A 27,779-nucleotide genomic window follows, 5' to 3' on the forward strand; every position below is an offset into this window, starting at 1 on the left:
ACCGTAATGGGGCAGTGGTGAACTCAACCCTAGGAAAGCGGGCTTGTGGATCGGAAGTTTGTAGGTTGGAATCTCAGAGAGTTCACCAATCACCCTCATCAGCTCCCCAGAGCAGACCCAAAGTGACTGCCAACCATATCCTACAACGAGGATGGGTATATGGCAATAAAGGAATGTCCCCAGTGAGATTTATACAGTATAACTAGTTTAGTTATAGAGATGAGGTCCAGGACCACTGTAACAATTGTGAAATTTATCTCAATACAAATGAAACATGTACCATTATTTGTAATGACTTGGCCTTGGGATGTCTGGCTTCACTTTGCCTGTTTTTAAGATGGAAAGCAAAGAGATGAAATACACCTCGAGAGGTGTTATATTTAATTTCAGATGTGGCCCAACCCGCCTCCTGTGAGTGCTCTCTAAAACCCAAACATCTTAAACTTCTTACCTTCTGTGTTAGGTTATATAGCCTTATTTCCATGTATTTATTTATCAATTGTATGTATGCACAGATTGAAGATATTGTCCATTATAAAATCTTCACAAAAAACACACACTTGGCCCAATACATGTCCTGGAGGTCCCCATCGGTTATCAGAGTGAGAAAAAGAGAGTAAACAAAAGACTAAAAAACAACATTTTAAGGTCGATTTGTATTTTAATACAATACTCAACATAACTGACATATAAAACAGCATACAGTAGTTTTTCAATAATGGAAAAGACACATTCTCATTCAAAAGATATTGTGGATAACTTTACAGTTTTTATTTATTCTGATATTTTTGTGTTTTTTCTCTGTTGCAGTGGTTTTGGTAAGTTATTTTGAATTTGTCAATTCAATCACAATACAGCCAATATTTACATGTACCGATATTTAGGCTTTGCCTTTCTTGTTATGTTAGAAAGCTCATTAAAAACAAAGAACAAAAGAACAAAACTTTGACTTTGTGCTCAATTAATTGAAGGTTAGTTCAGTCCCTCAACTGCATCATCACATGTGACGCACCAATAAACCGCTCACAATTGTCTGTTTGACATTTTGTTGAAGGCATCTTTGGCTGTGAAAAACAAAACTGCAATATTTGGTATACTTTTCATTGATTCACTGTGTGTTTCATTGATTTTCTGTATTTAATGTTGAAAATGTGGCATTTCTCTCCATAGTGCCATTTTGACTTGCAAATAAGAAAAAAAATAAAATTATGTGTTTGGTTTTCAGCGTTGCCCGTTTATGTACTCACTCAGTTCACATAATATTGACCAATGTTTATTTCCTTGCATGCTGCCTGAACATTGAAGAATAATAAGAAAAAGAAAATCCATTGTTTAAAAGACCCCTGGCTGGCTCATAGAAGTGTTTACATCTGAGTGACAACGTATTAATCATGACAACAATTACAGCAGACTTGAGATAAACCTTTACAGACCCTCAACTACATTCAGGGTATTTCAAGTACTGCATTGAAGTGTTACTGAGGTTTTTGCCTCATATGGCCCACTTCCTTGTCTCGGATTGGGACAGCGGGCTGCTGCTTTCGCAAACAGGATTATGCCATGAAGACATCCTTCTTGGAGGGAGCCTGAAGTCACAGACAGAAGCACTGAAAAGGTTCAGATTCAGTAGGTAGCAGACTACACCTGGAAGTCAGTCCCAAAGTGTCTGATCTGAGCATCAGTCATAGACAGATAGGTGGTCCTCATACTGGGCGAATACTGTAAGGGGGAGGAAAAAGAAGAAAATGTCAATTTAGTATATTTTAAACAACTTGCTTCTTTAAACTGGGAATGATTTCCTGATGATGTGTGGCATTAAAAAGCATTTAAAGGGCTGGTTGGTGACAGAAACATAAATGGTCACATGAAATGTCACACTCAAATGTACTCTCTGAGTGAAGCACTACATAGAATTGTAACTCATTAAGACTTGTGTGTATTCCCCATTTGTGTGCTTCCATCTATAGACCTGAATGAAGATGAGCCTTTTCCCATATAAATGTAAGCAAAATGAATACACCCGTGTTCATAATCAGCCTTAGAAAACCCCAACATCCTCAAAAAAATGTGTTCATAACAAATAGAAATACCTAAGTCCTGATGGGTTTGGTGATTCCTGATTTATGGGTTATGGGTGAAACCTCAGAAAACAGTACAGGAGTAAATCAATATTGCACATAAAGGAGTGGAATGAAAGTGAAATAAGAAAGACATCATAAAAAAATAAAAACTTACGGTGAATAAAAGTCTGAGTCAAAGAATAAAAGTTAGAAAAAAGGTTAGTCACAACATAACATTCTGCAGTTAGACACCTCGTGAAACACTGTACATAAAATGAAGGAAGGTATGCTTTGTAAGTAAAATGCAAATGTGAAATATAACAACACAGAGCAACATAAAGCAAGACAACAGAGACAGTTATGAAACAAGACAAAAACAAAACCAATGCACACTTTTTCATGCATTTACTGTAATAACTCTTTTTAAACGTTGTTACAAGAATATTCAAATATTACAAGTCAATATCTCACAGAGACAAAGTGTTTCAAGTCTTTGGTATACTGTGAATGCACTTCAAGCACCGTGTCAGTCATGCAAGCAGAAAACATTCGGTGTCGATTCATCCTAATATCTATTATTCAGTCCCGGCTCTAAGGGCTCCAAGGATGCAGCACACGTTTGAGAGTGAAGTTATATCACACATCATTAAATGTATGTAACGGCCTGACTTTGCATAAACTAAAAACACAGCCCAAAGGCAGTAGCGTGCATATCCTCAGGTCTTTACAGCGTTCAGAAATGCCAGTGGGCTTGAAAAAAATAATAATAATAATTTTTTTGCATTTTTATAAATGGCCAGCAGAGGTCAGTCTTCCTTCGTTGCAAAGCAACATAACGCCCTTTGTCTAAAATGCTGGGAGCATGATGTTGTGTGCAGTATATGAGCATTGATAGTGCTTGGTTCCTGTTAGTGCTGCAGCATTGCTGGGGTCAGTAGTGCCATCACTTTCATCACACAAGGGACACTACAGTTCCATATTGCCAACGCACCGAGGGTGGTGGAGATCCTCTCCCTATCAGTGGCACGTTCTCATATCGAGGGGCCCCTCCAAACAGCATGGACTGATTCCTGTGACACAAAGGGAGAGGAAGGTGGTAAGAGTTGAAACAGAGTACTGCAGATATGCCATGTTGTCTGTTGATCTTACATGTATTCAGGGGGAGGCAGAGTATTAGACGTAGACTGGGGAGGTGGATGAAGGCTGGCCTGGCTGTCAATGCTGCTGGTATAACTACAGAAACTGTGTGTGTTGGACCTTCTGGGGTTGTAGGATATCCGTTGTGCTTGAGGGTTGAATGGATCCTCCTCATCGATGTCGTCGTACTCTTTCTCCCTTTATGGCAGCAGTACACACACAGAACAAGAGAAACAGAGGGTGCATGCATTAACACTTTGCAGCAGTGCAATGTGGGCTGCACATAATGGGATAAGGGGGTCACTCAGCACTGACCTGCTGCCCATTAGTGTCCACACTCGGAAAATTGCACACAGCATGGCAGAGAGTGAGCAGGCAGCCAAAAGAGAAAATAAGGAGAGGTAGAGAAGCCCTTCCACCCCATCATAGCACACACCCATGAGGGCATCGAGGTAGTCCTAGAAAAATGGGCACAGAAATATATACAGTTATTTGCAGTGGGTCTCAAGAATATTTCCTTTCACAAATACCAATCTGTTTTCAGTAAGAACACCACCACATTCATAAACTCAGGTTATATCGTTGTTTACTTCTACGAAGAAACTTCCTAATAATGTTACTTTTTGGAGGATTTAATTGACTGAATAATTCCCTGGAGAGACACCCGACTCAAACAAAACAAGGCTGAACATACAATTGAAAAACAAACATTAGGATTTTTTGGGGAACTCCAACAAAAGCACTTTAAAGACAAAAAACAAAAGTTACAACTGCCATTCATTTCTAGAAAAAAAAACCACACACACATCAGTCAGACTATGGGGGTGTCAAACTTCAGGTGCTACATACAGACCCTCCATCCATCTTTCATATATACTGCCACAGCGTTGGGGCCAATCCATCCTAGCGAACTTACGGGTGAACAGAGACAGACAAATACGCTCACTCACATTCACTCCTGTGAGCAATCGAGCCAACAAGGGAAAAAAAGAAGAGAAAAACCCACACCTGCACCAGGAGAACATGCAAACTCCACACCTAAACCCCCGATCAGGAGTACTAACAAACACACCACCATTCAACTCACATATAGGTCAATCTGTCTGTCAAATGGTATATAATCACCAACAGCCTGAAATCTAAATTCGTACATGCGAGTGTCTCTCTTCAGATTTCTTTGACGAGAGCGATGTTAACCGCCTTTACCACGCATGTTTTCACAATCTAACCTTAATGTCTGCATTTCATGCCAATGAGGTTTCACCACGGCATTTCTGACCTCTCTCAGTGTTGTGTGAAAACTTTAACTCTTAAACAGAGCTTCCTCTAGTGGAAAAAGTTCAACAAAAAAATGCACTTTCATAGGTTAACCTTGGTGATGGATTGAGGACTCCTGCTTGCTGGTTAACACAACTAAACTATACAGACCAAATGTGACCTTGTCATGCTGTTCGGCCCTGTGAGTTTTTATTTGGTCGAAAAATGCAACTTACAGCTTAAAAGGTCGTGTATGTAAATGTCAAGCTGATATTTCGGCCAAAAGGCAGATCTATGGTATCTACATGCTGTGACTTTTAGGTTAACTGGATGACACAGACGTTACAGACGCATTCTTAGTTTGCTTTGCTCGATGTATATGACCAACAAACTCTGAGAAACGGGCTTGAAATTTATGTGACGTGTGTGTTGTCACAGTCACAGAGTTTTAATGAGTAACCCTACAGTCAGTTTACGTGAGCATTCTCAGATTTTAATGTCAACAGAATATGTTTTTGGCACTCACACTGACTTTGGTATATCAAACTGCAAATCCACTGACATTTTGGATACAGCCTTAAATCCAGGACGGATGTGACAACAGGGTAGTCTCTCCATATCTAAACCTTTTCCTAAGTATGGCCTTCTTCATTTAGTATTGAGAGGCTACATGGATCCTAAAACCTACATACTATGGTGTAAAGAATTATTCATTTCAGTTGCAAGTGACATTTTTTCGATGTCACAAAAACTGGAGAATGTAAGAAGAGCCTCTCCACCGTGTATTGACGGTTGCAGTGGCGTAAATAAATATGCCGGTGTACGAGAATTACAGAGATATGAAGGTGAAAATCAGTCAAGTTGGTCTGTTATGTGTCTTTGAGCTCTGCTACAAAGCAGTCCTATTAGAAAATGTCCTGCTCGGAATCCGACCTTACCTTATGCAGCCCGCGGCAGTCCAGCAAGGCTGTTAGCTGGTGTATAGTGAACTCTGTGGAGTTTAACTGTCGTTGGATCCCCAAAAGGTCTCTCTGTATAACAAGGAGAGGGAGAGAATGATATGCACCTTTCCACAGCCTGCCTTAATCGTCTGTCAGGCAGCCACTTTACCTCTGCAGTGGGAAAGACAGGCACGGAGAACTGCAGCAGGCCCTGGATCTGGATTTGCATGGTGGTCAGAGAACGCTGGCAGATTGTCAGAGACTGTGAAAACATAATCACCCGTCACATCACACGCACAGACATCCAGCACAAACAATGGGGAGATCTTATTAAGGAGAGCATTGTTTGGGAGCAGCATGTCAACAAGTAATTTAGTGTTAAGTTAGGCGTTTTAATGCGCTTAACAGACGACACATTTCTTTCCAGACAGATATGCTGAGATTATCTTTTGCCACCAATCGTCTCGCCCACCACTGTCCCTCCTCCCATCCCTACAGCAGATCCTCAAATATAAACAAAAGAGCTATATTTATATCAACTAGGCCATCAGAGAGGCTCATCCTTACCTACTTAACAGCATCCTTTTAATCCATAAATGGGTAGTGTGACAATAACTAAGCATGAAGGTTTTAATAATTACTGTATATGGATTTCTGCACAGTGCCACTCAATGAAAGAAAAATGAGAATTGCATTATACCGTCATTGGGAGGATACTGCAGCAGTGTTTATCTGAAGAAGGTAAACCTTGTGATCTGTATGTGGGCACTAGATTCACATAGATGTGCATAGACACAAGTAAAGTTTTGTGTTTGTAACACAAGGTTATGTGCCTACGTGTGGTTGCCTTGAAAATAAGTGAATTCTGAATAGCAGCGTTTGAATTGCAGGGTTATGATCATCGCGCCACACAGGTCTTGTTGAGCTTGTGCAATAGTTGCATCCTTTCTGGAGTTATTTACTTTGGCCAATTTGGCTGATCTGCATTTCAAGCGCTGATAATTAGCCCCTTTGGAACATGTGAGGGATCTGAATATTTCTTTGAAAAGTCTTATATGCAAGACGTGGTGTTCAGATGCATTTTGACATTGAATCAGAGTGGCTGACTTCATGCAGGATGTACCGAAAATGGAATAAATATTTCTGGTGAGAATAGCCCAAGGCAGAGATTATGCACATGATACCGATACACGATACCGCAAATTTTGCAAAATCCCCTAAATAAAAATGACTGTTTTGATCAAAGTTTATCAATTTAAGATATTAAATCTGTGTTTGGGGTTCCCCTTCTAGAAGAACCAATGAGGACCCTTTAATGTTTTATCTGCCTGGTAACTAAGCTCTTTGTGATAAGACTAATAGGATCCACCCCAGTGTCCGATTCTTGGTTAATAACCACATACAAGCAGACAGACAATACTTGGGTGTTCAGTCAGCACCTGTTGGAAGGGGTTTGGTAGATTGGGACTGCAGAACAAATAATAGTGTGCAACATCTGGAAGGAGAGAGAGAGATGGGAAGATTAGTGCCAGGCCTGAACATTCAGTGACAGAAAGCTGTCGTCTTACCAATTGTGTTTGTGGAGACAGATTACCTGCAGTGAGGATATTCTTGGTTTGGTTAACAATAAACTTGTCGGGAGCCACACAGAAGTCACTGGTTCCCTGTAGGAAAACAACAACACGTAGTGATTTTGCAAATATACAAGGTAGGCAAATAATCACGCTTTTTATTAAGTCCCGGAAGAGGTCCAAAACAGCTCAGTAATGCAGATTTAACAAAGGAACGTCACGGTCAATCAGTCCACAAATACAACTTGTTTTCCAACATTATTACTCTTTACCTCTGTTGCAATAACACACCAGAAGGTACACACACAAACTCACACACACACACACACACACAAACATACACTGTTACACAAATACCCATTAATACAAGTCAAAACATGTGGTATGTAGCAACAGACTCAAAGCGTCATTGATCATGTAGAACAGGTCATGCCTTGACAACCATGGATAAAATCTTCTAAATACGTTCAATCTGTTTAATTCATCCATGGAGAGCTGCTAACGTGCATGCTTAAACAGCAAGAGGTCAAGGTCATGCAATTTCTGTGCACTTGGTTGCCAGAACATAAAAACCATGGCTATTAAAAAAGATTAATAACAAAAATCACCCAAGCAATTTTTTTTACTTGCATGTATAATTCCCAATAAATTCACACAATAACTGGTTACTGTTCATTCACACTGACAAAATATATAGGGATTATGGAATCTCCACTAAAGAGAACGCCACATCAAAGTGGGTGTGTGGTGTATATACGTATGAAATAGTAAGGCATGGATCAAAATCACAATAACCCATGTCAATGACCAAAATTAGCCAGCAAATATGCATACAAAGGATTGAAACAAGACATATTACAAGTTTGTCTTCATAGGCCAAGTTTAATAATCCCCTGACTTTACCCTCAGATTCGCTATACACTCTTAACTCAGCTGCAAAAGCATGACATCTGTTATCAGCGAAAAAAGTACAGCAGCATGTCAGGCACTGTTGGGATGTTACCCTTCATCTCTATCTCATTAAACTACCAGGGACATTTTGTTTATGCTTGGTCTCATCAAATATGTATAAATGTTACGAGTATTTTCTAGGACACTGCCATCATCCACCTTCTTTTCAAAAGACACTGTGTTTTTGTACATGCACTTTTTTTTTTTTTTAAATAATGATGTGCAGGTTTCCTTGCTTGTTTTGCATACTGCTCCACATTTCGTCTTTATTTATTGAAGCGCATGTTTTTATTAAACCACAGTGTGTGCAGGATCAGCCTCTACAACAATAACAGGTCAGGGACCATTACTATGTTTACATCAGCTAACAGGAAACATACTGACTTTACGGTGAGCGTGGATTACACAACAGTCAAAGGTTCATTCCGTTGGTCTCTATAATCTGTTCTGTGAGGTCAGGGATTATAGCGTAGGGTCACATTCAACTACAATAAGACGAGTTAAGCCACAGAGAATGTCCAGTATATTGATCATTTGGCTTGACGACTGCTGACTTCCACCAAGAACCACAGCAGATGGCTGTGGCTCGCACCAATGTAGTTAACTTCAGGTTAAATTCAACTATTCCCCCCATCAGCAATTCATTCTCTCTGCTTTCCATGAAACAGCTGTGCAGATGGCAAATCCTGTGGGATGATCCGCAGATGTGAGGTCTCTCCACAGGAGGCAGGGAGATCAAGAAAAGCACACAGTGGGCATGAGAGATGGAGAAAGGCTGGAAGTAAGGGGATATTATTTTTATAGCCCAGACAGTGTCCCTAATACGGGCACCATTAAACACACTAAGTCCAGATGCGCCGAACACATGGTGTACAGTCAGGAGGAGAGAACAATCTGTCAGAAATAAAGAGGCCTGGAAGAAGAATAAAATTGTGCACAGTGACAGAAGAGATTTCAAAGAAAGCAGAGCAAGCAATTAAAACCAGATAGGTGCTCTGTTTACAGTTGGGCTCGGGGCTGAACTAAAAGCCTGGGGATGTGTAATCAGCTTTACTGCATGACTGACCCGAGAAAAGAGCCAGCCAAACACTAAACAGGCAGACACTTTTGTACGCCCGCTGAGATGTCAGAGTGTTTGTCCACATGTTTATTGACAGCGATGCCCTTGGGAAGAAAAGCGTGAGATAAGAAGCCAAATACGAGACCCACTACTGTCCGACAAGATGTCGGTGAGTCGAGTACCACTGCTGCTTTATCCCATTTCCTTTCATCAATCAATCAATAAATAGATAGATAAATAATTAAATCAAGCAAAAGTAATGGGATTTTAAAGAAATATATATTTTTTTTTTGCTTACCACAGCTGTAGCGGTGCCAGCTCCTAGGGAAGCCCAGCTCAGGATCAAAGACAGGATAACAAAGCCCATGATCCTGTGGGAGGAAACAGCAGATTGCGAGTAAGGGTGGGGTGACAAAAAACAAAAACAAAGACACAGAATGAGAAGACTCACTCGTTCTTTGTAGCAGTGATCTTTAACCTCCCCCCCCCCAATTGATTTGATTCCTTCGTTCTCTCTTTGCTCAATGTACATGGTGCATTGGGGATTTTATCATTAGTTGGAAATTGATTTGTGATTTCATGATTACATTATAAATTCCAAAATCTAATTGGAAATAAATTAATTTGATTAAAAAAAAAAAAGACATTGTTTGACAAAGGTCCATCTGAGCCCAGAACTTCAAATAAAACTACTCTGAACTTCCCACCTGCACGGTTTCTGCCCTATGGATCTCGCGCTTTAATTGCGTGCCCTCTCTGTCAATCTTGCAAGCTGCCAGTGTCAATCAAGCTGTGCCACAGGCTTTGGTTTGTCAGCCTCTTGTTTAATCTGACCTCTTTTTGAGAAAGGGTGACAAGTTCAACAGAGTCTTAACATTGTGGAGGGGCTTGAAAAAAACTTTGAAAAAAAAAAAAAAAAAAAGAATCTTCCCATCTCAACAGCAATTTCGTCGTGACCGTCGTCTGACGCTGGAGAAAGTGCCATGAAAGTAAGGCAGATAAAACAAAACAAAAAAAAAAAAAAAGAGTGAGATTGGTCCCCTGTTGGATGTATAAAAAGGCTGGATAGGGCTTTGCTTCTCAACTCACTTCACGAACCTTCTTGAAAGCACCAATAAAATAGCCTGAGAGCACTTAATAATTAGTTAAGGGAGCAGACTCATCCTGCTCAGGCGATCAATAAGCATTAGTGAGGCCCATCAGAGAGGCATGAGAAGAGCGATCCTGAGCATCAGCTGCTAACACTGACACGTAGGATACTCTAAATTGGGCAAATGGGATGGGAAGTCTGGAATGTGGATTTGCTTGTCAGACATCAGTGTTGGTTTAAATTACTGGCTGAAATTTACTGCATCAAATGTTCCTCCGCTGATGTTTTCTATTTATTCCGGAGCTTCAGGAATCCACACGGTGGTTTTTTTCTTCTTTTTTTTTTGTATCAGACAGGTTGATTGAGCGCACAGTAGAACAAGGTTACCTTTAACTGTAGGTGGAAATTGAAAGTGGGGGGAAGGAATAAGGGCAATGGCTTAGTCAGTGCCATTTGAAGATGTAATGCTATCATTTGTGCTGTTAATGGAGTGACCTATATGGTGCCAGGGAGGCTGACTGCTGGGCTGTCTGTCTGCAGTCTGTGAGAGGTTGACGAAAACAAATATGTGCGTCAAAGGGGAAAAATAAAAAGGGGGGGGGGTGCCCGAGAAACTAGACACAGTGGTTAATGTTACATACATGTCTTCATAAAACCTGAAAAACGTACAGACACAGGATACCTACGTGATAAGGAGACACTGAGAATGCTTGGCCATCCCTAAACCCATCGCCAAGCAGATGACCAGATCCAGGATCAACAGCAGCAAATAAGCCAGCCATCTACACAAGAGGAAAATGAAACATCAACCTCCATCACTCACGTCCACTTACAGACAGCATATTCCGTGCACACGCGCAGGCCTCGGGAAGCATCGGCCCAACATATGTTCGAGGCTAAACGTGTCAGATGTGTGTGTGTGCAGTGTATCAGCATTCTTGTCTCCTAGTTAGAGCCCATCTGTTTCAGGTAATTTCCAGCTTGTTGTCTTAATAATTCAACACCACAAATCCATAGGCATTAATTATTCATTTCCCCTTTGAAAATGTCCTTCACAGGAATGGCCGATGCTCAGCCCCACAGACTGAGTGTGAGAGCATGCTCCGACCCACCGAATACGTGGGAACTATTCGACCGATTCTTAAATCTACAAGCTCAAACGGCAACTGCAAATACATTGATGTACAGCATGTCACAGCAGCAGGCTTATTCCTACTCCACATTACATATTGACATGGACTCCCTGTGGTGTACCGGCACCACAGCAGTATATTTCGATACCAAGGTCAGTGAACAATAGGACTGACTCTTGAAGAAGTCCCAAACGTACCAATTTTAAAATAATACTTTTCCTCATAAAATGAGGCATGTGAATGGAGAGAAACTGAAAAGGACACCGCACTTTATTTTCTTTGCTAAATAGTTTCTCCGAGTGCAGGAAGAGGAATAAATTCATAGACGGAACAGAAAAGGTGTTATATTAGAAAACACAATAAAAGCTTTTATTCTTTTCGCCTCGTTCAGAGAATTACATTTGCTTCCTTTTTTTTTTTTTTTAGCAATACGACATGATAGCAGGCCGTTAATAACATAATGACTGCTTGAAATTTAATCAGGACCCGGGAGGTTCGTGCTCCAACAATGTAGTCTGAAACGGGATCTGAACAGGAAAACATGTGGGAATATGTTTGAAAGAGATGATTGCATGCCAGGATTTTAAGATAATTCTTACAGGAGATACAAAATGATGTAAAAGGTCAATTTTCATCCCCATGATTAGTCACATGAACTCATTCGAACACACAGTCATTCACACACTAACACAACAATCACAATGGCTGCCATGTTGGGGGCATTAAATCATTGGAGTAATTTGGGGTTCAGTGTGTTGCCTAAAATGATGACAAACTATTCTTCCAACTGAGCCACAGCTTCTCCTGGGAAACATCTAGACACCCTAAACTCCATCCAGCTGTTTACCAGAAGTCATTTATTAGCGTCACCATTATTATTTGGAGTTATTGTTCATCTTCATTTAACCAGATAATTCCATTAGGATTACCCGAAGGTTGGCAAAGAAGACCTGGTGAAGCAGGGGCAGAATTAATAGATAAAGGAAATCATACAAAACATAAATACAAATACACAGCAATGACACAAAAAACATTTATGATTTGAATCTCAGTTCACATCATACCTCTAAGTTCCGCTGTGGATGTTGGTTCAGTGACTCGCACTCTGGTGTCGAAGAGAAAGTCTCTAATTTGAGTCTGGGCTGAGCCGAGGCCTCTCAATGTGAAGATTGCATGTTTTCACTGGGGAAGTATGGGCTTTCCCTGGGCAATCAGGTTTCTTACCCAACATTCGAGATTAACCGGCCACGCTAAACTGAACAAAGTAATTAACGTGTCTGCGCGCCACTAATCTGGCTCTCTGTGTTTGCCCGGTGATGGACTGGCAACATGTCCGAGGTGTATCCTGCCGTCACCCACAGTCAGCTGGAATCAGCTGAAATAGCAAATGAATTTATTCTAAAACACACAGAAAGCAGAGCTGTTCCTTCTCGCACTCCTAACTCACAATTAACTCTAAAATCGCACTCTGCTTGCCTCACTAAATGGAGAACCTTTGAGTTGAATTTTGGATTTCGACACAATAGCAGCTCCTTGTCAGCATTGCAACTATAAAGCTGTGAAGTGTTGCATTTAAAACACCCCCTTCTATTTTTATTGCAACACACACTGATCACATGTGTAGGATGAGCACACAGCTGGTTGGATAATATGCTGAAACCATGTTGACTCTTCACTTCCAGTGAAGTGAAATTGGGCTGAGGAATTAATAGCACTTTGGTGTGTCGCACATTTCCTGAAGGGGGATTTTTACACTTTGCCATTTACCTCTAAATGTATACTTACAAATCTCCAACGCTTTGCCACAGATAGAGCTAATAGGATAAATATTGCACACTGACATTACCTTGTGTGTGATGACCTGTGGGGGACATGCTCCCATAAGCACCCAGATAAGCCGCGGATTCTGATTAACAGAAAGTCTATAATGTGTGCCACACAAATCCTTTTACAGGGAACACCACACCACCCTAAATCTGTCGTCTTCTACTCCACTCAAAGATTACTCTATGAGTATGATAATTAACCAGGTTGCAAATGGTGCAAAACCTTAGGGCACAGCAGCATGGCAGACTTTTATGTGCTCCAAAATAAAACAAGCTACAGAAGCTATCAAATTACTTTCAGTTTGCAGCAGCAGCCTTTTGAGCCTCATAAATTTGCACCACTCGACCTAAATTAATGCCAGATATTCTATTCATTTAGATTCTGTATTGTTGGATGGGTCTCATCTTTTTTTTTCTTTCCATCTATTTACTAAATTAAACATTTGCCCCTTCATACTTTTTCACATTATTTGAGAGAATCGTAGTTACTAAAAAGAAAAATACAATAACTGGAATCAATACGAGCGACGGTCTGAAGGTAAGGACATCATTTATGGTCTAACAGCCGCTATTCCGTGCATAACGTTCAGTCTGAGCGATATGTATCAGAGCTCAAACTGCACAGTGGGAAAATAAGCTCAATTTCAGCTTTCATTTATGGAGCAATCAGGAAAAATGGCTTTTCCGGTCTGTTCCGGAGGGGGAGATCAATAAAATCGCATCTGCTCTGGATCACATTCTGAGCAGCATGTTTACTCCTTCCACACGCGCATGAAATAAAAATAATGTCCCCTACCCCACAGGATGTGCTGGAGCTCCGCCTACCTGTAGTACTCGACGAGGGCCGTCCGGCCTGCAATCGCTGCCAAGTCAATATTGGTTTTGTGGATGTCTGGCAGAGCCGTCAGCTCGCGGATGACATTGTTGACCATCAGCTGCATGAAGCGCAGAGCCTGGAGGTAGTCGGGCCTCGCAGCAAAGATCTCATCCAGACGTCCCAGGTGCTGTTTGAGTCCAGTTTCCACATTGCCCTGAGCTCCTGAAACCTTAAAAAAAAAAAGGGGGGATCAAAAACTCTTGCAGCATAAAACACAGAGAGAACATTGAAGAAATGAAAAGACAATTGGAAAGGTAACCAAATTAGATATGGGTGGAGGTGAAGGGAAGTCAGAGGAAAAAAACAGGGTCAGAATGAAATAGGAACATAAATAAATTCATAAAAAAGAGATATTCTTGAAAAAGCGGATTGAAAAGCAAAAGAACCAAGGCAAAACTCCCCCGGGAAAAGATTAACTTTTCTCCTCAACCGTGTGTTTTATTCTGATAAACAATGTTAGAGTGGAATACTGATAGCAATACCGGGGAGACCTGTTATCACAGCGGACTTTGATAGTGAGAGCAGAGTGGGAGGAAGCATGGTGAAATAGAGTAAATACATTTCACTTTTCTGTTTGAACAAAAAACCATGTGATGCAGTAAATGCCTGCGCTTTCATCTCACCAATTCAGCCGGAATACAAGTCAATTTTAACTCCAATGCTGACAGAAGGAAACCGAGAATCACAGCCAGCTTAACCCCAATATTGATATTTTTGGAGTGACATTAGCTGCACAATCTGCTCTGCAACTGTGGACCAAACGGTAACCCTGCTATCAAAACACAACTCAACTTAAGTCTCCCTTAAGTTTTTTTCTGTTTTATATACTATAGGTGAGCAAATTTAACTATATCTATATCAATTTTGCCAGAAAAAAGAACCAGACATAAAACATTCAAAACCTTCATCGTTTTTCTTGGAGCAGGAGTTCAATTAAACAAAGAACACTGATGATAACTACTGATATTTGTAAATTGCTCCTGCTGATGGTGATAGTAGACCAATTTTAAAAACTCAACCGCCCACACTTCAAAACTGGGATTAGAGGCGGGGGAGTTGATATACCATTTGCCGTTATTATTAAAAGTTTTGAACTCTTTCAGACATTGAGCAGTAACTTGTTCTGGACTCCCTCTTGGCTATTCAGATAATAGAAGGAAATGGAGTTTCAATTGAAACGGCACATTATCATGAACACCGCGCAATTTGTGAAGGTAGGAGTGGAATTAAAATGGAAAAAAAAAAAAATTTGATTAATAAGCGATACACGGGGTCTAAAAATAATACAGAGTGAATTGGAGGTTTTTTTTTGAGATTGTTCCTCTCGATGTGCGAGAGGTGAAAGTGCGTGGGTTTTGGAATTCATTGATTTGATGTGTTTTGTCTGTTATGCCGTTGAAGTGGATTCCATCTCAATCACACCGCGATAAGTGATCTAGCCGGTAAGCTACGTTAGGCCGGCAATTTCCCTTTTTCTATCGTTTACACCGAAAACCTTTTTTTTTTTTTTTTATAAAATCCACTCTCCTTTTACACTCACATTGCTGAACTGTGAATGTTTTTTTAAATGACATTTAAAAAAAAAAAAACCTCTATGAATTTTGTAAAGAGTACTTTTTTTTTTTTCTTTCTTTTTTAAAGAATGACAAATTTACTGTGAAGAATCTCCCAAATTTGAAATTTTGCAGAAGACAGACACACACACACACACACACACCACATTGACTTTGCCAGAGCACTTAACACTTCACAGAGTAGGAGGCTCTGCTAATTCTGAACAGATGTTGCTTTCTGTATCATAATCTGCTGCAGTTTGCAGCCTTCCCACTTTATCTGTTATCTCCATTACAGCCATGACATCTTTAACACGTTCAGGAGTGAAGAGAGAGCCCGTTCCCACGTTGTGAAAACTCCCCACAAAGAAGATAAAACTGCATCCCTGTCTACTTGCCGCACCAACATTTCAAATAGTCTTGATTAAATTGTACTGAGTCGATGACTCCTGATGGTTCCTAAGAAAGATCTCAGAGAGAGTATCCAGACGGAGATGCAGCAAAGATACGCGCAGGCTCATCCTGCTCTCCGGCAATCCCGAGGGAAAGAGTATTTGATTGCCAGTAAACTGCTCTCACTTCCCACCTCTATGTTCATCATCCCTCACAGTTCCTGCCACAACGCCTCGAATCTTATCTGCAAGGCAGTCTGCTTGACTGTGAGAAATGGGATCCATCAGCTCGCTGCTCTGGGTGATCCACATTTCCCTAATCTGGACTGTCCCATCTCCCTTTAAAATGGATTAAAACTCAGTTTTACTAAAAGCGGGTCACCGGGAGGATTCTCTATTGGACGCGCCTGTTAAACAAAACTGACTGTTTTGAGGCCCACAGCAACTCTGCTCGAAATGTCAATTTTACATGCAAGTGAATTGCTCAGCTTAATGCCATCAGTGATTTACAGATGAGATTGAGTGTATTAAATGTGACAATAAAACAGTTGATACAATCGAGGCACTTTAAATCGGGTTTTACGGGGAACAGACATTTGAGCAAACTGATAAATGGTCCAGAAAGCAGTGATCATCAAGCGAGGGATCACTCATCTCACTTTCAAAGACAAAGAGCTAATGTGAGGGAGGAAGCACTGCTGTAAATTGAAAAGACACGTTTTGACAGAGCACAATTGCGGTATATTCTCATTCATTATTTGCTGGCAGGTCTGAAGACTCTTTAATATCACAACCTGAGTGCTGGAGAAAAGGCTTGTGAACAATCAAAAGCCTGCCGTTGATAGCAAAGGAGAGAATGGTCCTCCCTGTCAAATCTCTCCCTCCATGACACATGATAATCCCTCGCAGAGTGAGAGTGCATATTTCATAATGAGGAGAGCTTTAAAAATCCATCAGCATACCAAAATTGCTCCTTGTGTAAATCTCCACCCTCGCCGGAGCCTTGTGAAGGACAATTTTAGTTGCTCTTGTTCTTATTCGACAAATCGGATATTAGCCGAGTGTGTGAAATACAACAAAGGAGCCATCTTTAGGGCTTAACATGGCAGCCAACAGCAAGAGTGATTATATTAAACCAAGTTATCGCACACATAAGAGAAAGGTGATGAGAGGATTTGGTGAACCAATAAAGAACGGTTAAAGAAGTTACTACCGCTCAATCACAAGGCTGAACAGAGACTAAAGCAGCTTTAGCTTTAGAGGCTGGGGCCCAACTACCCGGCCCATCAGCACTGTAGGAGGAGTACATTACATCAAGCTATAATCTTGGCATGTGAGATAGCCTCTGTATCCCTGGGGACCCTCTAAGCTTCTCATGTAGCTATGGTGTGCATTATGCCATAGGAGCAAATCAATATTGTGGTACCGAGAAAGCCAGAAGCAAAGACGTAGGATCATCAGAGATGAATCCATTAACGTCATACAGCACAAAAGGCAAAAACAGCTAATTGTTGGACTAAGTTAAGGCGAATGCAGACCAACGTTAGACATTATGCGTTTCTATAGAATAGAATAGAATAGAATAGTTCATATAAGATGTAAACGATTGGGAGTATTTAACTATGTGTTGGTGTTGTCTGAGTCTGTATCTGTTTCCAGAAGGCAGCAGAGGGAAGACGTCATGTCGAAGCTGGGTCACATATTTTGTAGAGGGAGTAATGATTTGTTGATGATGTGTATTGCCCCCCCCCCTCGCCACCTGCTGCAGGTCCTTCCTGTTCTCATCTGTAGAACTGGAGAAATACACCGTGAACCGGTAGGTCAGGAGGCTCTTTATTAATGAAGGTAGACTACACAGAGAATTCAAAATTACCCTTGAGTCTATTCAACACTTTTTTCTTGTAAAAACATCACCGCAGGACTGTAATTAAAAATGAGTCCTCCCATACTCATCATGACTCGTACTTCTCTATCATAGAATTCTCTTATTCAAATTCAAAACCTGCTTTCACATGGACAATAGAGGAATGGACACTGATCCGTTTGCATCCGGAACAGATTAATACAATATGCCTGCGTATGAACACTGTAAGTGGATGTGTGGTACTGATGTGGACTTACACATTAAAAACACACCCACACAAACATGGACGCATTCTAGAGAGCATGACTGAGTGTGATGGAAAGGGGAGAGGCTTAACATCCATTAATGCACTGCAGATGGGAGTTAATCCTCTTCTTGCTCATTGTGATTATTTCTCCTTGCGAGGCTCCGTTCCTACTCCTTTTACCTTCCTTCCTCTTCTCTGTCCCTCACTCCTTCTCCCTCCTCCTCCCCCGCCAACAACCCCCCCTCCCCCAAATAACTTCCCTGAATGCAGGTCAGGGGTTGTGCAGAAATAATCCCTATTTACAAATCCTAAGACAGCAGTCACCTCAATTCCTTCACGGCAACAAAAGTGGCCCCCCACCGTGCCGCGCTGCTCTGAGACTGAAGGCATTATTCAGGAGCAGCTCTGGTGCCTACCAGCTGGAAGACGAGCATTTCCAAATCGGATAAGTCGATAAGTCATGACAGGCTGATGATATTTTCCATTGTTGCTAAAAGAATATTGGTAATTGTTGGTTATTTAAGAATCATAGGGCAAACAGTTATTCACGGCAAAATGAGTATTGCCCATTTAATACAACTGTGACACATTGACTGTCTGGTCAGGTCCCACTGAGCCAAGCAGAAAATAGTGAAATTGGCAAAAAATTTTAAATCCTTTCGGGACCAATAATTTTAATAATTATGTTGTTACAAGAGTAAATTGTAGCACAGAGCTTTGGCATGCATCTCTCACCAGATTGTTGATGCTACCCAATGTGTGATTGGCATTATAAAGCGAGTAGGTCAGCTGGTACACCCCGTCGTTGGTCTCGCTGTTCCCATAGAAACCCACTCCTACCGCAGAACTGTAAAAGGGAGAGATTCAGGGGAAAAAAAATTAATGAATGAATAAATAAATAAGAAAAAATTATTATTTGTGTTTTAATAAACAAACAAAGACAATTAACCCTTTGTCTGTTCCACTGCTATTTTTCTGCGGGAACTGCTAAAGGTTATTACAGGGCAACTTAGATAAAGGCTTGCTTTTAATAAAAACATGGAGAAAAAAGGGAGACACGAGTCATTAGTCATTTTCATACTTTTCTTTCTCCTTGGTGAAAATAGGCATTCATGTGACAATACTGGAACAGAGAAAAACAAATCTGTGTATTTAAAAAAAGAAAAGTAATCCTTCAGAATCTGTCAATCTTTTCGTTAATCCATCTGGTTTGTTTACTACACAGATTTTGAGTTCAACGGGCTAAACTTCTATTTCCAGCACTACGTTTGAACCCAGCGGCGAGAAATCCACATCAGAATTCATCCCGGCACCTGAAAATGTACCAGAGTGGAGCACACACAAATCTCAGTCCTTGACTTTTGAGACTGGGCCTGCTGGGCCACAATAATAGGAAGGGTTAGTGCATTAACCCCCCTGGGTCTGTGTATCCCCATTACTAACAGTCTACCTTAAACAATGATACAATTTCACCACAGTTTGACTTTACTGGGGTTATTCCATGCAAACGTAGTTGAAGAGTAACACTTTCCATCACGCTGAAAGGGTGTTTCTATTCAGTGGGTAGCTCATCAATCACACTCGAGATATCTCGAGATCAGTTGTTTCAAGGATACAGCGTGCACACAACAGAAAAATAAACTAAAGCCCAGTTTACTCTTACGACGGTGCGTATATCGAGCATTTTGTAACACCATCTGTGCTGCGAAACAACAAAAGCCGGGCACCGAAACTCAGGTAAGCATATGGTGAGGCTAAACTCCTTCACAGCAAGACGAAGTTAGCAGAAGCTAGTTAAACTAATGTGTTGTTTTGCTTCTTTCTTCTTTTTTTTTTTTTGTGTAAACGAATGCATTACAAATAGGGAAGTGTGTGTGAAAAATCTGCTCATGTGCTAAACAGGACCTTTCAAATTGTCCTGATAGTACATCTGAAAGAAATGATTGATTATCAGCTTTCACATTAACATGTAGGCCAGAGGAATTACTCTGTTGTGTTTATTTCACCTGCGGTTTAAATAAGCTAAGAAACTGCTGGTTTAAACTTGTTGCCTCTAGGTTTCCTTTGACATGAATTGTTCACACATAAAAAAAAAAAAAAAAAAAAAAAAATGGATTTCCAGCTTTTACCCCAGTCTGTTTTTTATCTGTTATGATTGCAGTTAGAGCTAGAAGGAAAACACCATCATGACCGGAGAAATAACTATGACAGAAAAAAACCCCCCAAAAAAACGAGCTCAACTGCTGGAACAGAAAACAAAACAAAAAAAGTAATTGTGAACCATAGCACAGGAAATGGGCACATCAAGTAGAGCAGTGTGGAAAGTACTGAAGAAGAAAGAGGTGAATGGTGGGCTTTACAACGGGCAGAGGACAACCCGTGTCACCAGATTTGAGCACGCTGGAAAGGAGACTAAAGACTGAGAGGCTCAGAAACAAACATGAACGGAAAGCAGCTCCTTCAGAGACGAGTGTTTAAGCCGCTGGCCGGGGAAGGACAAACCTTGAAAAACTCATTGGAACAAATATCACATTTTGACAAAGTTATTTCCTTTGGCATTAGTCTTTTATCTTATATTGTGTTCCAGTTGTTCTAAGGACTTGAGGTTTAAAAGACCTTCCACCCCATAAGTTGATATTATAATATGGCTTTGTGCAGTAATCATGTAACAATATACCAATGTAATCTTTACAGGACTTTGAAGTTTTTAATTTAATATTTCAATGTCTCCTACACACAGCTCTGCCATAGTATCCGCTTTCTGTATGACGTTATGGTGTTAATGTAATAAAGGCATGAAGATTTTCAAAAGAAGCCACTGGACAAGTTCACGCTCATTTCTAATGTTGTTAATAACTCATTTCAGGGCACTTTTACAAAGGAAACCCAACAAATCCACATGAGCAAGCATAAATGACTGTGGAAAAACACCCTCCTGTTTTTATAGGAAGAAATCTGCAGACCAAGGCTCAGACTGTTTGGATTGGAGCTGAAAGTTTAATTTTAGAGTCACTTGTCAGGTTGAGACACTCAACTGAAATGCCATTAAGTTTCACCGAATTATTACCATAATATTGGAGAAAACTAAAGCTAGGAGTCTTATTTTCATGCTGGTGACAATAACAAAAAAAAAAACCACTTCTTGTTTCTTTTCAACCAAGCCAGGATTTCTTTAGACATCCTGGTATCTTGTCATGTCCTAAAAACATCCGTTCGATGTTAACCGAGGACTCTAAATGTCACGCAAAGGTTTTCTCTCGGTACTACACACATCCTGTTTTGATAAAAGGACATATATAGTAGCTTTATTGGTAATTGTAAATCGCCTGCAGGTGGAAATCTATGCTTATCTGTCTCTTTGCATTTGTCTTGTGATGGACTGATGACTCGTTGAGGGCGTTTCTGCTTTCACCTGCAATCAGCTGAGATTGGCCCCAGACACCAGTAAGCCTGAATTAGTTAAGATGAAGATAAATTGATGGTTAGTTCTGGGCACGAGCAAATGAGATATAGAGGAGTCTTTAGGCCTTTCACATAGTGAAAATAAATAAATAAATAAAATGACACAATCTTGTTTCACACATTTTAGAACATTTGGGCTCCAGCTGATCAGCGTTAGCCTGAACAATAAGCTCTTCATTAACCCTGCAAATGACCCCGCGACACAATGAAGAGCAGCTAATGACACAATGATGAGACCGTAATGAGACAGGACAGCGCGGGTCAGCTCAGCCTCCAGGGAAGCGTTAATGCTTTTGAGAGAAGGAGTTAAAAGAAACCGACGCAATAAAGAGCAGGAGTGCAGCACACAGGATATTTAGTGTTGATGCTCACACCTCGCAGGGCCGTGTAATAACTGCACCATGGTACCTCTGAATTCAGCTCATGTTGTGAGCCGAACAAATAGCCTGATAAATGCCTGGATTCTGTGGCAAGCAGTATATCGCGCCTATAATAAACTCGAGCACGGTTAACATCGACTGCCACAAAAAAGGGAGGATTTTTTAAAATGTAATTTCCTCCCATCCATACTGTCGTAGAGCTACATGATCTCCTAAATCTGCCCTGGTACGCCTGGATCGTAGCGCTTTGAGTTAAAACCAGGGGGGGGGGGGGGGAAGTGAATGGAGTCATTGTGACAGACTAAAAGAACATTTCAATTGACGTAGAAGGAAATGGAAGGAACACTATATTTTTGTATTTTGTTATTTTATCTGATAAACATCCCATGACAGAGAAAAAAGACATAATGTCCTGTAAAAGAAGACTTGGTTCAAGTCACGACATTTTTTGTCCAACTTAATCCCACTTAAACATTTAGTGTCATCAATAACAATACCAGCAAATTGCCACTGACAGAACGTTTACCCATTAAAAGTAAATGAACAAACCCACAATGTCAAAACAAATGTGGTTTTATCCGCACAACCTAACTTATAACATCAAATCTATGCAAACGTACATTCAGTCACAGTCAGATCATTTAATTGGTCAACGACTGCAGTGGCGCATTTGCTGGCTGCATCTATTCCAGCCCAACAGGTTTCTACAGAGAGATACGAGGACTTTGACTGTAGCTTCTTTGCTAAACAGCATCATGCCTCGTCACTTAGCGTTACAACAGGCCTGGTGTGCTGTAGTTGGTACCGACGTAGCAAACTAACAAAGTTAAGATGCAACACTGTCACAAGTTTGAGCGGATCTGTCCGCAAATCCAATCACACTATTTGTGGACCCCTTTTGTTTTCTTTCATTTCTGCCATGAGATGTTTTGTCAAAATTTATTAAATCATTCACAAAAGTACAATTACGGTGGAGAATCTGCCTTTAAACGGTTTATGATGGTTCGCTTGCATAAACTGGCATTATGACAAAAATCCAACGGGGAGCCAATCTACAACATCAGTTTACAGATCTAGTAAAACATTTAAATAGGGCAAACTGAGGAATAACTCATCAATTTTTTTTCATAGGCAACAAAAAGGGATTTAGCAGTCTGATCAGTTCATTGGAGCTCTGCTGATGATGTGGCTGCACAGGAAGACAGAAACTCCATCAGCTTCGTCTGTGAGAGCATTTGATTTAATTCTCTACACTCTACCTAAAATACTACAAACTTATTCTCACTGGAAAAGTATCTTAATGTTTGACATGGGAAAATAAAATCATTCCATAAGCAGAGAAATGGTAGATGCATCTATTTATTTAAACAGGGAGCTTGAATAACCCTCCCACAGGGAAAACATGTACATTTCACATAAAAAGGCCTAAAGCCCAAAGTCGAAGTTGATTTGCTGTGAGGAAAGAGTAGTCTATCACCTGGAGTACACATTCATCAGCTCTGGAGTAAAGTCACTTCAGTCCAAATGTAAATTGAGCCGTGGCTCAGCTGCCAGAAGGTGTCATTTTGCAATCACAAAGTTGGAGATTTGAATCCTCATCAAACCCTGTCCGTGTGTCCGTGGAGAAAATACTGAACCCCTGTAATGGTGTGCGAGTACCTCGCATATAGTCAGCGCCACTGAAATGTCTTTACGCATCCAACACTACAGTATAATAATAGTAAAATCAAACTGCATACAAAACAATGGATGAGAATGTTCATTGTAGTAACTTTATTTTCCGACTTGGTGATGAAATTGTCCAGTTTGAATGGTTTTTGATTATTACTCCAGCTTGCGGGTGCAGCAGATTGAAATGGCAGTTCACCAGCGACATGAGTGTATTGTGGGAATTGTCAATATAACAAGGGGAGCAGAGTGGGTGTTATGGGCAGCAGATGTCATTTGTACCAAGCTACACAGGTGGAGGAGTGACAGACCAATGGCTACAGCTGCCACGCAAGGTGCGAGCACACCACTGGGAGCAACTTTTAGTTCAGTGTCTTGATCAAGGCGACTGCAGCGTGGACAGTGCGAGATGGAGCTAAAAATAAAAAAACCTGCCGATCGTGGTATCGGGAAAGGAGCTGTTACACCAACTCAGGTGCAGGTAAATGAAGTATTATGTAAATGCACGAGGAGAAACCTTGAACACTGAATCCTACCATATGATGAGACCTGCGATGACAGCAACCCAGGTGACGCAGCAGGTATCAGGCCTTTTGGTGTCCTCGTCGATGTCTCGGCGGCAGCAGCACAAGAAGATCAGGTACACCGCCACAACCAGCAGGCTCAGTCCGAGACCCACCGCGCCAACGCATGCTAGAAATACCAGGGACTGAAAAAGTGGAGATAGAGAGAAAAGGAACAAAAACAAGGGAGGCTTCCTGTTAATGTCATGCAAGTTATGAAAAGTACATGAACCATTTTCAGTAGATTAGATCTGCAAATATCCATCAAAGTTGTTTTCAAGTTGTTGATGAACCTTCCGTCTGAAAGGTCCCCTGCCTGAGTGAATACAACATAACAGGAACAAAGAACTTAGAGGTATTTTTGAGGTTAGTGTGCGGAGCCGCCTCATTCATAGCATCAACACAATAGTATTTACTGCCTGCAGCGAAAAGAATAGAAAACACTAAAGTTGAGGGTCTTGGGGCAAATGCACCTCACAGAAAAACCTTGAGTTTTCTGCCAAGTGCCGGAGCAGAACATGGACCGCAGCTTAGAGGAAAACACAAACGCTCCAAGGCTGTGGGAGGGGAGCATCATGTGACGGGCGAGCTTTCATTCAGTCTTGTGATTTCTGAGGGTATGAAAATGTTTAAAGCCTGAAGGATGGAGAGAATCAAGAACATTGTTGCAGAAGAAGCCGAATAAATATTTTGGTGCAGGATGCATTTTGTACATTAAGCACTGTATTTCTAACTATCTGTGTAAAAGAAAAAAAAAAATTGGAAAAACTAGTAATGTGCTCTCAACACAAATTGTTTATGCAACAGATTGTTTCAGCAGAGCAGAGTGTGGCACTGTACCAATCAGTAGACAACCTCCGAATTTTCATTCATCCGCAGCTTCACTGTTTAGAGACAAAAGACTCAGAGATCCATTTGTTTGTGGCCTTTTTAGAACAAATCTATAGAAACTCCTCTCAGCTTACTTCTAATATAAAGATCCTTCTGTTTACAAGTGCAGAGCACATTCTGTGGGTTCAAGCTCATAATATTTGAGGTCCAGGTTAGATTAATAACAATTCAGAGAAAAGCGTGACCTTGAGTTGCACTGGAACTTTTGAAGCCCACAAGTTCAAAAAGTCTCTGTCTGGCCGACTAAGCAGAGCTATGTCGTGACGACAGCTACTGATTATTCAGTTTTTTCCACCGACACTTACTGCATTCAAATGATTTAAGTCCTTCTTTGCTCAAGCTGTGGTTCATGTGGCCAACCAGGATATCATAGTGAGAAAAAGGATTGTTAGCATTGAGATTGTGGTTGGCTGTGATGAGACATGCTTTAATAAACATGATACAAAAGCATCTCCATAAAAAGTTGTATATGATAGAAACTTTCATATTTCCAGCAATTTGATTCAAGGTGTAAAAATCCCATAAGAATTATTTAACAAAATTTAACATTTCAATCCATTTGTCTTGGATTCTTGATGATTTTTAGCCAAATGGACATGGAAATCTCAAAACACAGTTACTCAGAAAATAATAGACAATCCATAGATCAGATAACCTGAGGCCATAATTCTCTCAATGACATTTAAACAAAAAGAAACTAAGTTACCATACCAAAACGAAGCAGTGCCCAGGCATTAGAATAGCAGACATCCTCTCCAGTAATCAATTTTACATGAAACTGTAAATACAGAGATCTGAAAGATGAGCTGCTCCACCTTGACAGCAGCCGACCCCAAACTCCAATCCAGTCGTTTTCTGTTTATTTCTGAGAACACTGTGGTGAGGCTGTGTATTCTGTCACTATTACTCAGTGCAAATCCTTCATAAGCACAATACTGCAGGTTCCACTTGCTCCTTTAATTTTACACGCCATTGTTTTGCAATTAGACATGCAGGCTCTTCAATTCCCACTTGATGCAATACAACCACAAGGCAACAGACGCTTGAGAGGGAAAAGAAAAGACAGACACGGAGCAATTCTGGTACAGTCATTGATCAGAAGACCACTGATCTTCTATCCCACCAAAAGGAAGTTTGTATAGCCTGTCTACTTTAATTGAGCAGTAAACAGCAAGCTTTAGAAAGTGTGACTCGAGCTGCTGTGCGTCTCCCGCACAGAAGATCAGAGTGTCAAATGAAGAACATGAGCTATTTTCAGCCTTGACAGACTGTGCAACGCTCTGTGGACAGCCACAGTGTCTGTGACTTCTCACTGACTTCTGCACAGAGGAGTTTGGATGACTCTGCTAAGATCACTCCCTCCCTCCCTCCCCCACTCACTCCCTTCCTCCCCTACTCACTCACTCACTCACTCAAGTTTGTTGTAGCTTGAGTTTTGTTTTCAGTCACTTCATTTGTTGGAAGAAAGTAACAAATGCTGTGATGCAGCACAGTGCTGATAGCCTGAATAATAACTTACCCCTCATCTCCAATTTTAATCAAGTTTACACCTGTAGGACGAAGGTTTTGTTTTCATTGTAATCAAGAAAGAAGGAGTATGTGATGCATAATATGTGGGTGTGATGCAAATTTGGACTTTGAAAACTATGAGAAAAGCTAAGTATGACTGTCCATCCGCTCACTTGTCCTGTCCCGTTCAACCCACTAAGACTCATTTCCTGCTGCTCACAGTCATCACTAAATATAACATTGTCATTTTCTAGAATCGCTAAATACATATCATGTGTTGCCATTAATTACAAACTGAAAACAATTGCCATATTTGGGTAATTTTGTCTTGCCATTGAATATAATTTACAATAAGTTAGAGGCAGACAGACACAAAAGTAAGCTTTGATAACTTGTGTGCAACAAAAACCAACAAATTAGTATGACGTGATAAAACAAAATCAAAATGTACTCTTTGGTAAAGCAAGACTAAACGTTGTGGGTTCAGTAACTGTGTGCAAACGCTCGAAGATAAACATCCTGTACATTGTTTACAACCAAGTCCATCATGGTGCGCACAGTTAATACAGGTCATGTGTTATCATGTGAGGACTGCAGGACAGTAAAGTCCCACAACGCTGGAACTTCCTGCTGTTGGGACGAAACATGTTAAGGGCTGCCATGGTAACTGAAATAAAGTCTCATTCAACCCTGCAGCTCGTCTAAAACTACTTTTTCTTCAAGTTTACATTCAAATGTGTTCACCTTTCTTTTTTTTCTTTTTTCTTTCTTTCTGGAAAGTCAGAGCTTCACGACAGCACTGTGATTTTCTGGTGAGATTCTTTAGGAAATACGTGCGCTTTTACGCACAGTTACAGTTACCGACCTGCTGATAGCTCGCCTCCTCCGGTTTGAAAGTGTTGTCCACCGACTGGAAGAAGAAATTGAAGTGAGGGAAATTGTGCAGCCAGTATGTCCACCACGGAGCAACATAATCAAGCCTTGCAGTGGCCATTATTTGTTGGAAATCAACCCGTTGAGCCACTGACGGCCGGCTTCCCTCGGATACCTTGGCGCCTGATTAGTCCCAGCTTTTTTGCGCACAAGTAAATATGTATATATCACAGAAGTACTGCGACTTCAGAGGTTACAATTACAATTACCACAGAGTATCAGAGTGGAGTTTCCTCTTTTGCCATCACATCGTCAGAACAAGGCTGGATATCGCTACTTCCCTCTCCGGTACCCATAGTTTAACGCAAACTGCTGAGGAGCGAAACAAGTTAAAAAGTGGAAGAGTGCGGGCCGAGCGCGTCCATCTGAGGCATGACGATCGTCTGCATCCGCATGAACCTGCCTCCTCTAACA

At 40.9% G+C, this 27,779-nt stretch overlaps 1 protein-coding gene across 2 annotated transcripts; it reads right to left on the bottom strand.

Annotated features, from left to right (window-relative positions):
* Positions 1–644: 644 nt before the first annotated feature.
* LOC308124493 (protein tweety homolog 2-like) lies at positions 645–27,766 on the bottom strand. Of its 2 annotated transcripts, none has more exons than XM_080487507.1 (14): positions 27,298–27,766; positions 24,006–24,178; positions 18,695–18,806; positions 13,852–14,072; positions 10,754–10,849; positions 9,276–9,348; positions 6,990–7,059; positions 6,835–6,890; positions 5,565–5,657; positions 5,393–5,485; positions 3,513–3,655; positions 3,210–3,395; positions 3,052–3,130; positions 645–1,719 (listed from the first exon to the last, which is right to left on the bottom strand). In XM_080487507.1, the coding sequence occupies exons 1-14, from the start codon at positions 27,424–27,426 to the stop codon at positions 1,639–1,641; spliced, it is 1,605 nt and encodes a 534-aa protein (XP_080343633.1). In that variant the 5' UTR covers positions 27,427–27,766; the 3' UTR covers positions 645–1,638. The 2 variants fall into 2 exon arrangements, with proteins under 2 accessions (XP_080343633.1, XP_080343634.1); XM_080487508.1 differs by having other exon boundaries at positions 646–1,719; positions 3,318–3,395.
* Positions 27,767–27,779: the final 13 nt, after the last annotated feature.

Source organism: Lipophrys pholis (genome assembly GCF_963383615.2).
Source record: "Lipophrys pholis genome assembly, chromosome: 19".
Taxonomy (NCBI): Eukaryota; Metazoa; Chordata; class Actinopteri; order Blenniiformes; family Blenniidae; genus Lipophrys; species Lipophrys pholis.